The sequence below is a fragment of the Myotis brandtii genome, unplaced genomic scaffold (assembly GCF_000412655.1).
Source record: "Myotis brandtii unplaced genomic scaffold, ASM41265v1 scaffold196, whole genome shotgun sequence".
In the NCBI taxonomy this organism is placed as follows: domain Eukaryota; kingdom Metazoa; phylum Chordata; class Mammalia; order Chiroptera; family Vespertilionidae; genus Myotis; species Myotis brandtii.
The window spans coordinates 3033767-3047865 of NW_005357311.1; the positions used below are offsets into that span (position 1 = coordinate 3033767).

Genomic DNA, 14099 nt, shown 5'->3' on the forward strand with positions numbered 1-14099 from the left:
TGTGATCTCACCTTGATGCCTTTTTATAGGCATTATAACATCGTAAAGGAGGAATAATCAGCTTTCAGAAAAAATTCAGCTTGATCAATCTCACCACCTCATTTCCAAATTTCCCCTTTAATGTCCTCCCATACAAACATAACATATGGATGTATTTCGTTTGTTTTGACTAGGAACATTATTATGTGAATTGCACTCTCTAAAATTAGTTCTGGAACATTCTTGGAAATGGAAGCTAAGTTATATAATGTCAGGAACACAAAATGAAGAGCCACCTGCTATTTCATCTAATATGTTATTTCATCTCATGCTTTAATCCCTTGGATTTAAAGGGAGCTCCACTTGATTTTAATAGAAGTAGATGTCATCCCGTACAACCCGATAGGCTTGTCACCTCCCATCAGTCTTTGAGATACAACCTGTGAAAAACAGACAATCTGAAAGGTCCCAAGAGGTGAGAGCAGAGCTCAGGCCAGAGCTGATGACTTCCAGACACGAAGGCAGAGCAGGGCATTCTCAGGTTATTGAAGCACCTCGCTATCGGTAAGGGCTAAATGCTGCCCTTTTCCTTCCTATTATCAGGAAGACATGACTCAGGGGGCAGATCTTGGTTGCTGCTCACTTGAGCAAAGTGCAATAGGGCTGAATTAGCCCATAGAATCTGACTGAAGTCCCAAGTGCTCATTCCAGCTCTGTGCCCTACAGCAATTCCTCAGCCACTGGAGTCCTCAGTTCTCTTCTCTACAATGGTGAGACCATCATCTGTGTTGCCTATGTCACATGCTTGTTATGAGGATCAAATGAGATATCAGATAAGAAAGCTCTTTTATAAAAGCAGTCAGTGCTGTAGAATCAAAGGGGGTTATGACTTCCCACCTCATCCAGAGCACCTGCCACCCAACAGGCCCAACCAGAATGGCTTGTCTTAGTTTACTTAATGCAGTAGAGGTAACTTTCATAGAAACGAAGGCCAGGGGTCACCCGTTAGTCAGACAAACATTTCAAGTTGTTTTTCCTGAACTGTGGGTGAATTTGTAACAATCTGTGCGTCCTCCCTCAGGACATCCCCACACGTGCTTATCATGAACGATCAAAGTCAGGAATTTGTTTTTGGTCATGAGGCAAAACAACACTAATTGTCCCTGTATTTAAACCTCTCATGGGGACAGAAACAGTAATTTGGGGCCAAATAATCCCAGGCTCAAGTCAGTTCAACAGTTAGCAAAATTTTCATTATATATATATTTAAAAGCCTAAGCAACCAGCCAACCGGCCAGTAGCTATGACACACAATGACTACCAGGGAGCAGACGCTCAATGCAGGAGCTACCAAGCTGTGGTGACTTGGCAGTTGCGCTTCTTGGGTGATGCACCCGGAACCAGAGAGGAGGGAACCCGATTCCAGGGTGCATCACCCGAGAACTTCCCTCTCGCAATCCGGGACTTCTTGGGGGATGTTGGAGAGCAGGTTTCAGCGCCATCAAATTCTGGAAGTAGTTAGCAGGTAATTTCTGTGTTTACATTCAAGGGAGGTGTCACTGTACATAATTTTGAAGTGGGGAGGGGGACTGGCTAAGAAGAGAAAAAGCAACCAAACTGATATAAAACAAAAAATATTTTATTGTGCATTAAAATTCATTCCCTAGACAATGGATAATGCACGCATTGGATGACATTAGTAGACATAGAAAAGAGGCATTTGGACAATTATCAACATTGACGAATGTGGGGACGCCATAAACATTAAGCTTTATCAGGTTATTGGACTTTCTGAATATACCATTGGCAAAAAGGAACTTACAACACAAAAACATTTAGTTTAATTTTTTTTAAATGTCACTCATTTTATCTACCAACCTCGACAGTAACTAAAAAATGAGGTACAGAAATTCCAGAAGTCTGAGTATGGAGCGGAAGTCCAAGGCACTTTGGAGCCCCATTATTTCCTTATTGAGTAGGATTAACTCAGTTATGAAACTCCCCATACCCCAGGTTTACTGCATAGAAAAGCACTATTTACCCACCTCAATGAGGTGTTGTGGGGATTCATGCTTATAAAGTGCTTCAGGTGCCTTAGAAGAAAGGCAACATAGAAGTATGAAATAATCTTACATATGTATTTCAAAAGAAATGAAAAAAACAAAAACAATTTTGGCACAATGGGAAGAGTGCCTCCTATTTAAAGAATCACACTTGGCTATTTATAAAAACTCATCACCTCAATGGTTTCTTGTTTGTTTGTTTTAGTTGAGAGAATAAATGTTTCTGTGTTGCCAGTTTTACAACAGTCGTTCTCAACCCCGGCTGTGTTATCAGAATCACATTAAAAATATAGATCCTTGGCCCACAGCCTAGACCTACAGAATTAAAGTCTCTCAGAGTGGTATTTTTTTAAAAGGACCTATAGAAGAATTGGATGCATACAAAAGTTTTAAAAACATTTATTTAGAAAAATGTCAATGCATTAAACATTTATTTTCATCCAGAACATTTTTCTTAAGAATGAATGAAGATGAATCAGGGTATCAACTTCGTATTGCCTTTTCCCCTTCCCATGTCCCACACAGACTTAGAACATCACACACACACACACACACACACACACACACACACACTCTCACTCACACACACAAACACACAAACACACTTTTTAGTTCTGCCCTTGAATTAAAATGTGATAGTGGTAAAATCTGATAATAGCAAATAAACCGAGAAGATATGCAAGGACTTGCAATTCGTCCTCACTGTGCCCGAAGCAAATGGATGTTTCCCATTTGCCAGAACGGAATGGTTTAAATATGCATTTCCAATTTGGAAATAGGTAAAATCAGCACTTCCTGGGAAACATCAGCTGAATGGACGCTGACAGACAAAAGTAAGAGAGGTTATAGCGGCCAACCATGAAGAAAGGCTATAGTGACTACTCCTCCGTTTGGAGATCGCCTGCATCTCAGCAAACACCTTATGCTTGATGGGTGCTTCATCAAGGTAAATAGAACAGAATGATTAGAACCGGTGACTGTAATTTAAAATGTCTTTTTAAAAAAAAAATGATCAGTTTGCTCCACTGCAATTCTTAATCCTGTCTTAGTAACTACTTTCATTTCTTGACTGGCTCAAAGTCTTCTATTCACTAGCTCATCTAATGTAGAGAAGAGTCCATAGCGGCAAGCACACATATCTCATCATGCTGCCTGCAGGTCTAAAACAGAAGAGCCCCCTCTGGGTGCCTTGCAATGGAACGAATGGAGTCTGCAGAGAAATTATTTCTCTACACACAGAAAGTCCTCTGAGGCCGGCCAAAATTTTTACAATGTCAAGAACTCGTGAATCATAGCAATACAGAATAGTCCCGCTTCTTGGGAAAAGAGAAATGAGGGAGAAAAAATACAGAAGATAGAGGCTGCATAGAGAATAGGATATGTTTTAAAAAATCAGTCAGCATCAGCCACCATGTAATTTTTCTCTGAAGAAACAGTCTCATACTGCCTTCCAATATTGCTCTAAACATTAGAGGCAACTTTGTACACAAAGGCTGCTGGAGCTGGCTTGGGGAGTTGCTTGTTGCGTGTTTCCCAGGGGGACAAGGATGCCAGCAGCAGAATAAAACCTCCCAGCAGGACGCAGAGGCCACTGAAAAAAAATGCAATGTCATAGGTCTGGGTCCAGTCATAAAACCAACCTGGAGAGAGAGGAAGAAAAAAGTGAGTTTGATATAAATAGTATGAATATGAAGCCCATACTCTAACTTCATCAATTTTATACAGTTAGTATTAGAATATATATTCCATCTACTCTCAAAGTAGATGGCCTGCTGGGAATTAGAAAAGGAGAATTTCTCAAAATTTGGACAAGAATAAACAGGCATTTTGGTTTCCTCCCAAATAAAGAATAAACACAAATCCCTGAGCAAGAACATTGGCTTTGCAACTATAGCAAAGTGATTTTTTTTTGTGGTTAATCCTCGTCCGAAGATATTTTTCCATTGATTTTTAGAGCGAGTGGAAAGGAGAGATATCGGTGTGAGAGAAACACATCGATTGGTTGCCTCCCACAAGCACTGTACCAGGGATTGAGCCTGCAATGGAGGTACGTGCCCTTGATGGGAATCGAACCCGGGACTCTTCATTCCGCAGGCCGATGCTCTATCCACTGAGCCAAACCAGCTAGGGCAGCAGAGTGATTTTGAATAAATCATTATCATGACACTTCCCATGCAGATTTATTTTGGGCAAATCTGTGCTATTATTACAATCCGAAATTCTATATCCTAGGAAGTCACAAAGGAGAACAGTAAAATGGGTGACTTTAAGATAAATATCTTACCAACAATTGGTGGTCCAAGGCTATTTCCAAGTCCAGCAAAGAACATTAATATCCCATAGGCATGGGCTAATTTTTCAATCCCCACAGTCTTTGTGGTCACATACGGGAAGATGGACCAATTACCAGTAAGAAACCCTAGGATCCCAGAAAGAATGGCCAACATGACATAACTTTTGGCAAATGGAATTGCACACAAGGCCAGGCCCATGAATATTAAGGTAGCTATGTAAAGATATAAAGTATTAATCCACTTGAAGTCTGCCAGTATCCCTAACAGGAGTTTGCCAACTGCTGTCATAATGCCAATAATGGAAATAAGAGGCACGATAAACTCTTCTTCTTTCACATTTGAACTCCTTGCTACATCTTCCATCAGTAATGAAGGTGGAAACCCTCCGACGTCGAAAAGAAAGATAGCGATGAAGAGAGCCGAAAACACTTTGTTTTTAAAAAGAGCCACTGTTTCTCCACAGTAGTTCTTATATAATTGCCACTTCCGCTTGGCAAGCTGTTTGCAAAAATATGTCTGTTCTGCCACTTTCTTTTTGTAGGTTTCCGTCTCTTTTGTGTGTGCCGTGGTTGCTGGGTTCTGATGAAGGAGACTGTCCTGCTTCCAGTCGCCGTTGGCCAGCGTGCTCCTGCAGGTCTCCTCGCCTCCGTAGCTCTTTTCAAGGATGTTTATGCTTTCTTCTAGGTTCTTTTCTTTTTCGTTGTAAATGGAGTATCTGTCTGGTACATTTTCCAGAGCTGTTTTCTCAGGCAAAGGGCAATCAGAGGACCGGAGGGGTCTCATCAGACTGCCGCAGGGTAATATATTTAAAGCTAAAGCACCCACAATCAGCAGGCACCCGTCCAGTCCATAGAACTCAATCAGCAGCTTCTGCAGAGCAGCATATATAAAAAGTCCAACACTTGAACCTGAAAAGGAAACGGAACTGTTCAATCTTAATCTCTTATAACGTGGGGCTCTCGGGACAAGTATTATCGGTACCGCAGTGCAATTTCTTTTTTCCACTGGCACTCGGGCGTGCCATCATATGAAAAATCACTGCAAGAATATGAAAGGTGATGATAACAACAATAATAGTAATACTGATAGTATATTTATTTTAAGAAATTGCATTTGTAGTTCAGACAGTGTTCAACACTGCACATTGCATGATCTTGTTTAATCCTGATAATGATCACATTGTGTAGGTCCTATTATTATTCCCAACCTGTACCTGAGGTGACTGAAGGCTAGAAAGGTTGAGAAATTTGCCGCAGGCCACCGAGCTGTAAATGGCATAAGTAGGAGGCACACTCAATCATTCTGAATCCTGGAGCCCATATTCGTACCAAATACCTTAAGCAACTACTTTTTTTGCACTTATTATGTGCCAGGCTCATAATATTTATTTGAGCTATATATTTATTCCCTTTGAACAAGTAAATATTCATATTTTATTTTTTGAGCTGAAGAATTTTAGTAAAATTATTTTAATTTTTATGGGATATTTGTCATGGTGTGATAGTTCAAATCCATTGCTAAATCACCAGAATATAATGATTCACATTACTAAACTATGAAAAGAGTAAAGTGGAATTTGATAGGGTATGGAAATCACAAAGTATGCCTAGTAAATTTTCCTGGATTTTCTGGGTGTGTTTTTTTTAAGCATAGATCACACTAAACATACTGGAACCTCATGTTACATCAGCCGAATTAATTAGCGGTGTTCTGATTTCAACTTTTTTAAAAATTGAGTATTTTAAAATTTAAATATCATTGGAAAATGTCACCTAAAAAAGCAGGAGAGTAATAAATAGAACTGTTTAAAAATAGGTAAATAGGTGGATCATACTTTTTTAAAAATATGAGGAAGGGAGAGAGATAGAGAGCTAGAAACATTGATGAGAGAGAAACATCGATCAGCTGCCCCCTGCACACCTCCCACTGGGGATGTGCCCGCAACCAAGGCACATGCCCTTGACCGGAATCGAACCTGGGACCCCCCAGTCCACAGGCCAACGCTCCATCCACTGAGCCAAGCTGGCTACAGCAGTGGATCATACTTTAAAAATGATCTATACCAAATTACTTCGTAACCCCAACAGGATGCCATGCTTGCAGCAAAAACCCATCTTATCAAAAATTCTTACAAATAACCAAATGACTCTCAGACTTGTAAAGAAGCATTTTCTTTGGGACCACAGTTGTCCCTCTCTAACATTTTAGAAGTTAACTTTTTAATGCCCTCCCTAAACATTCTTTGCATTAAAATGTTAGTAGCTCATATTGATGTAATGGCAGCTACAATAATATCATTTTGTGGGTAGTAAGATAGTATCTTCTTTGCTGACTATTGAAAGATAATAAGTAGACAAATTTAATCCTTCTCTTATCTTTTTAAAAGTGACACATACTCCCAAAGTTAAAAGCACTTCAGAAAACAAACCGAAAGAATAGAAAATAGCACTATTTCATGTACTTCTGTACTGCAGTAACCTCCATTCACTGTTAATTCACATTTTTGCCTAATACCATATCTCTGTATAGATCCTAACAAAGTGCCCTAACATTAGATACCTACAAATACTCTTGGCGTTCTGCAAGTTCTGTATTTTGACCTTAAATTGAAAAAATAAGCAACTTCTCCATTGCTCATCAACTAAGTTTAGCCCTCAACATCATGAAATATAAGAAAGACATTTAAATTAATTCAACCAAAATATATAGAATACATATGATGTGCTAAGTATATGATAGGACAGCACAATCAAATTACACAATGACAGTAGTTTCCCCAGCCTACACCTCACAAGAATGCAGCCAAAGCTTAGAAAGATGCAGGAATCCTTTCAGGGCAATAAAGAGTAATTCAGAGCTTTCTTGTGGAACTGTGTAAACTGAAAACTATAATTTTTTAATTTTCAAAAAGAAAACCCTAATTTAAAAATCCTCAGTGTAAATGGTGAAGTGAAATAAAGGATGAATTATGCTTCCATGCATGTCTAAGTTATATATTATCACAAAGAGGGAAAATAGTAATTGAGGTTCAGTTACTGAAACAGTAAGAGAGATACTCAAGCTTTGATTAACTATTAACACCAGGAACCAATAATCTTTTTCTATAAAGGTCCAGAGAATACATGTTTAAGCCATAGAGGGCCATACAATCTCTGTCGTAAATGCTCCACTCTGCCCCTGAAGCAAGAAAGGGGCCAGAGAAGGTTTGTAAAGGAATGAGCACGGTTGTGTTCCAATACAACTTTATTTATGAGCACTGAAATTTGAATTTCACATCATTTTCCCCTGCCATAAAAATATCTTCTTATGATTTTTAAAAACTACACTAAAAAGCAAAAATCATTCTTAGCTTGTGAGCTGTCCAAATACAGGCAGTACACCAGACTTGGGCCATGGGCATTAGTTTACCAACCCCTACGGAGCAAGACCGAGTTCCCAAAACCTTCATTTAATGCCTAGGCTCCTTTCAACTAGGTCCCATATTGCAAGGATTTTCACTATTCTGTTCAATTTAAAAATATTCTACTGTGAGTTATATGTTGCTTGTCATCTCTTTCACTGAAGTTGGATGCTATAGACTGAGTGTCTGTGTTCCCCAAAATTCATATGCTGAAACCTAGCCCCCCAGGTGATGATATTAGGAGGTGGGACCTATGGGAGGTGATTAGGTCATGATGGCGAGGCCCTCATGAATGGGGTTAGTGCCCTTATAAAAGAGACCCCCAAGAGCTCCCTCTCCCCTTCGGCCATCTGAGGACATAATGAAATGATGACCTCTGTGAACCAGAAGATGGACCCTCACCAGACACTGAATTTGCTGGTGCCTTGTTCTTGGATTTCCCAGCCTCCAGAACTATAAAAAATACATTTCTATTGTTTATAAGCCGTCCACTCTATGGTACTTTCTTATAGCAACCTGAACAGACTAAGACAGTAGATTCATGCTTCTCCCTAATTTTGCCTCACCTAGCTCCCTATGAGTTGACACTGTAAACTCCTTAATTCTGCCAAGTCTTGACTGTCCATAGTAGCTCCATTTTTGGCTCAAGTCTTTATGCCCTCCTCCCTAGACTGAGTGAAAAGCAGGAGCAGCTCTCTCAATAAACAATTTTCAACATCTTCAGCACAAATAAATTTGGAGATTCAGGGAAATCTAGGTCATAATTATAATGGCTAATACTTTTAGAGCCCTTGCCATGTGTCTTACACAATAACTCTTTTAATATTCCCAATAACCTGATGGGACTCTTTTATTCCCACTTTACAGTTCATAAAACTGAGGCTTAATAGTTAACAGAACCATTAACCAACTTGTCCATCAACAGAGAGCTAGTGGATGTGACACAGGCAGGATTCAACACCAGGTCTGACTCCAGGGCCTGTGCCTGTTGCATCATTATAGTGCCTCTACAAAAAAATATATAAGAGAGGTAAGACCTCTTGTCCTTTAAGCTGCCATGCCTATTATCACACTCCCCACACTTTTGGGAGATCCTGTCGGGTTCTTGAAACTGCATTTCAACCGTTCTGGATTCTCCTTCTTGTTTTTTCTATTTCTGTTCCCATTTCTATCTTAGCCATGTCCTCTGATTCTGGCCATGTCTCTCCCTACACTATGATTCCCATTTCTCACCTGCCAATGCTTCTTTAAACCACCTTGAGTAAATATCCAGCTAGATATAATTCCATCTGGAATCACTTTGCTGCCCCTGGGTTGGCCTCAGGAACAAAACATTAATTTGGATCCTGTGGTTAGATCTACTACTAAAGTTCTTCAGCGTATCTGAAAGCCTGGCTTCCCAAGAACACGCACTCACTAACAAGGAGCGTACGTAAACGTACAGCTTTTAGTAAACTTGGCAGCTTTATCTCCTAACCAAACTCATAAGACATTTGGCTACAGAAACTTTGATAAATTCCCTAAACAGCCTAGGAAAAAAATCCAACTGAAAAATAAAGCACCACTTTAAAATATCAGAGGCCAGAAACTTTTATGTTTATATTCTCCACCCCCGCAGTGATCATCTCTTGATTATTAAAGGAACAGCAAGAGTAAACAGCCTGTCTTTGGCTGCGCACATAGGTCAGTGAGCTATATTCATAAATCAGTCTTTTCCACTTTTTTTGTGTGGGAATTGTAAGTTTCACAATAAATGGAGGTCGAGAGCTATCAGCATCCGTCTTTCTGATGGTGTCGCCATTTCCCTTCCTTTTCTCCTGTCTTTCTCAGGGATAAGGTGCTTTATATACATGCTGTCCACTTCCTTCAGCAAGGTTCTCACCAGCACGTGACTCTCAATTTACTGGGCCCATAAGCTTTCTTTCTGATATATTTGTGGACAAAGAAAAAGGGTTCTATGGAAAGTAAGCTCACAGGGTGATCTCATCCATCATAAATTCCTAACTGGGCTGGGTTGTCATTCCCTAGGCCTATAACTGCTTAGTAAAAGATTTATTTTTGCCTGAAGCAGACCCTGTCCAGTGTTGCTGTGCCTCTAGGTTAACACACCTTTGAAATAAATGGTTTATCATATGTCTATCTTAGGCTTTTCTGAACGCTATGCCACATTTACAGTGGAAAATAAAATTTCCTTGTAGTAATAGAGCAAAAAAAATAAATAAATAAAAGGTGCTACCTGAGTGGTAGCTGGGAGTAGTTACACATATCTGTTTTCCAACTTTTAACTTTGATTAGAAGGCTGAATAGGGGCAATACTGTACTTATTTTGAAAATGTACCTGTTGAAATCAGGCCAAGTGCAAGGCCTCGGCGGCTGTCAAAATACTGGCACGTAATGGTCACTGTTGCAGTGTACAATAAGCCACATCCGAGACCTAAACAAAAGAAGACATTGCATAGATTAATTACATATATTACTTCAATGCAAAAACAGGGGGGGAATAATTCCAATAGGGCATTCTGTCACCAACTGGCTGAAACTCTTCCAAGTATGAATTCCTAGATACATTCAATGCTAGTCGTGCAGCTCCAATGGACACATTTATGTAGGCTCCGTTTCCACTCTACACACCGCAAGGTCAGGGACAAGTTGACAAAAATAATCCAATTTATAAAGCATAAATGAATAATGCAAGTTTAAATTAAGATATTGTAGGGAGAGAAAATGGTTAAATCACATACCAAATAGCAAAGTTTAATCAAATGTGCCCATTTAATATCTCTGCCTCCCTTCCCAAGTTCTTGTCCTTCGCTCACTGTTCTTCCTCCTCTAAGTCCTCTAAACAATTTTATAAAATCCCTTTCATCATCCCAACCTATTTTGCAAGAGCTCATAGCTTGCACACCTCAGTTTGCAAAACAAAGACCCTCGGGCATGTCCCTAGTTGTCTTCAGATTAACACATCACAGTAAAATGTATACTTGTAAGTTTTTTTTCTTTTAGAGCTGAAAGTTATTATAAACAAAAAAGGGATTATGTCATAAATCTGACAAACACAGTGACTGAAAGTAACCTCCCAAGGTGAGCTGATCATAAATTTCTTTTGGGGCAGGTCATGGTAAGTAGTTAAGCACCAGGCCTATAACTTTCTTAGTAAAAGGTTTATCTTTGCCTGAAGCCTTGTCCATCCTACTTGTGCATTTAGGTTAACACATCTTTGAAATGCCAGAGTAATTTTCTTTTCCAGACTCCTCAAAGGTATAGCCACCCTCAAGGGAGCACACGATCTTGGTGCCTGAACACCATCTACTTACTGTAACTGTTAAAATGTTAACTATCCTGTACCCACCAATGTAAAGGGAGTATATATCCCTCCATTTTTTATCCAACCTGGGAGATTTCTCGAACTTGCTTTCTCCCATCTCCTTTACCTACCACCAATAGATTTTATGTAATCTCCTTAAATTCCCTCCTTTGATTCCAAATACATAAAAAGAACTGCAAAACTGTCATTCTTGGGAGCATTTTCTCAATCTCTTGAGATCTTACTTCTAGGCATGTCCTCCGTTTGGCTCAGATAAATTCTTCCATCACTTTGGACATTCTCATAACAACATTACCTTATTTAGAAGTAAAATGTCATGATGTCTTTTAGTTTAAAGTATCTTCACAAAAAAAGACAAAACAAATAAAATAAAAGATGAATAATTATTAAATGTAAGTGGCATATAGTTGTTTGTTATACTATTCTCTACTTTTCTGTAAATGTAAACTTCCCTTTCTTGATACCCAACGTTCAATGTTTATCTCCTCCAAAGCTCTTGTTTGTTAGCTTAAACTTTTCATCCCTATTGAGTACCTAATGACCTCAGTTTGTTTTTCATAAAAATTTCCTCTGGCTTCTAACCCATAACGTTTTGCTTTTCATCTGCAACATCACCTGTTCTTAAGAATCACTCTATAAATAACACATAAGCTACAGTCTAAAAACTGAATTTTAACCATGGCCCATTAGATAAGTTATTAAGATCATTTTCATTACTTTTAATTGCTACCTGTACTATAATTAGAAAAAATACTTGGACTTAACAAATATATCGCATAAACATTCTAGGAAATCAGCTCTTAAAATAACCCAGGACTTAGATGATCATCTTTGATTGCATAAAAAGTCTTCTTTAAAAATGAGATAGATTAAAACAATTACACTTAAATAAACCTTTTAAAATAAAGCATCCTTTCGTCTGAGTTCAGGGAAGAAATACTAACAACTAAAACAGGAGTTGGACTGGTTTATACAGTTCTTTTACTACATATAGAACACTTTAAGACATGATATAAGACTTGTTTCTGGACAATCAATTTTGTGAAATAAAATAGTTACTCTTCACTAAGGAAGAGGGATGAATTTAGTTTCCTGTGATTTGGTTGTTAGGGCTCTTACAAATGTTAGGCATTTAGACACACACACAAAAAGACAATTACTAAATGCCAGTCTAGAAAAGTTGAAATAGCAACTTTTAAACTTGTAATTTTGGCTAAAAATAAATAAGTTTTAAAAAATTGTTGTAAGGCCATGGGTTTCAGATAAGATCATCTCGCTTTTTTAAAAATGTAGCATACATTTGAAATGCCTTTTCTTTAAACTTTTCAAAAAGCAGAAGGTGGCATGAGGCCTCCCCACGTCTGTATCAGGATGATCTTAAATCAGCAATTATTAACGAGACATCTCCAGAGTCCCCAAGATCTTTCATGGAGCCCGTAAAGTCAAAACTGTTTTCATAATAATACTAAGATGCTCTCTGTTGTTGTTTTTTTACATTGTGTTCACATTTATGCGGATGGTCAGTAAAACTGGAAGAGCCTTAGCACAAATCATGGTACTGGTGACAAATTTTACACCTTCTATGCTTCACCATCACATGCTCACAGTAAAAACAAACACAATTTTTAAAAAAATGCTTAGTCTGAATTACAATTTTTGCAAGGAAAGCGCTTATGTAATCGTTTTACTAGTCAGCTAAAATAGCCACTTTTCTCATGTAACCTTGTTTGTATTTGAAAGAATGTATGACAAAGTAGTTTATTCAGACTTGGGTATTTGGCAGATGTTTCCTGGAAAACAAATTAATAAGGGAAACAACTGACAGTCATTGTTACCAATGATAGAAATTTCAGCAAAAACAAGAATTTTGGAAATTTGTGTCTATCACCATGAATTTGACCACTTCCCAATACATATAGATTTTCTGATGAGCCTACTGATGATGCTAACAAAAATGATTTTTAAGATGTATAATGAAATGTGCCAACATTTCTAAATTCTCGAATAACTCAACAAACTGTTATTTTTCAAATAACCAATTCATGATGTTACAAAATCAGGCTTGAATGCAGAGATCAAAGTACAGACTAAACAAATGGACTTAATATAACAGGGCACAAAAGTCTACTGGTGTGGTATCAGGTTCCAAATTGCAATTAACCTTCAGAAAATTGTCTCTTACTGAATGACAAAAAAGAATATCTACAATTACCTGAAAAAGCTATTAAAATCTCCTCCATTTTCCAACTATACCTTTGTGTGAGACCAGATTTCCTTCATACACTTCAATCAGAAAAACATATTGCAACAACTGAGTACAGAGCAGATAGGAGAATGCAGATGTCTTCTAGAAGCCAAACATTAAAAATATTTGTGAAAATGTAAAACAATGTTACTCTTCTCAATTTTGTTTTGTTATGAAAAAATAGAGTTGTTTTTCTTTCTTTTAAAAATATTTTTATTTCTTTCAGAGAGGAAGGGAGAGGAGAGAGAGATAGAAACATCAATGATGATGTTTACTATCCTTACTGAGGATGGAGCCAGCAACCCAGGCATGTGCCCTGACAGGGAATCAAAAGGAGACCTTCTGGTTCATAGGTCGATGCTCAACCACTGAGCCATACTGGCCAGGCAGAAATAGAGTTATTTTTCATAATAAGTATGTTAGTTATATTAACATGTAGTGGGTTTGTTATTATCTTGAAATAAATTGCTAAACAAATATTTTAAAATTTCTCAGCTTTTAAGATAGTAAATCTTAACAGGATAAGTATCAATAAATATAATCTACATAATCAAAAGCTCCTTGAGTGTCCTAAAATAAAAAAGTACAAAGGGACCCAAGACTAAAAAGGTTGGAAGCCACTGCCTTAAAGCATCCCCTGGTCTCCGATAATTTTTTTACTAGACTTCCAACAGTGGGAAAAAAATCGGAGCATAAACCTTCAGTATAAGCATAATAATTTTAAAACTAAATATCTGTATCACTAACAACTGAAAGCATAAACATTAGTAAAATATAATTGTTTCCTTTACTT

At 38.0% G+C, this 14099-nt stretch overlaps 1 protein-coding gene across 1 annotated transcript in view; it reads right to left on the reverse strand.

Moving 5' to 3' along the window:
• Positions 1 to 1602: 1602 nt before the first annotated feature.
• SLC16A9 (solute carrier family 16, member 9) overlaps positions 1603 to 14099 on the reverse strand; it is a 32218-nt gene continuing 19721 nt past the window's right edge. Inside the window, exons 3-5 of the mRNA XM_005865110.2 lie at positions 10075 to 10170; positions 4327 to 5244; positions 1603 to 3682 (exon numbers count right to left, since the gene is read on the reverse strand). Of these exons, the coding sequence (XP_005865172.1) occupies positions 3504 to 3682; positions 4327 to 5244; positions 10075 to 10170 (1193 nt within the window). The 3' untranslated portion in view covers positions 1603 to 3503. The remainder of the gene's footprint in view (positions 3683 to 4326; positions 5245 to 10074; positions 10171 to 14099) is intronic.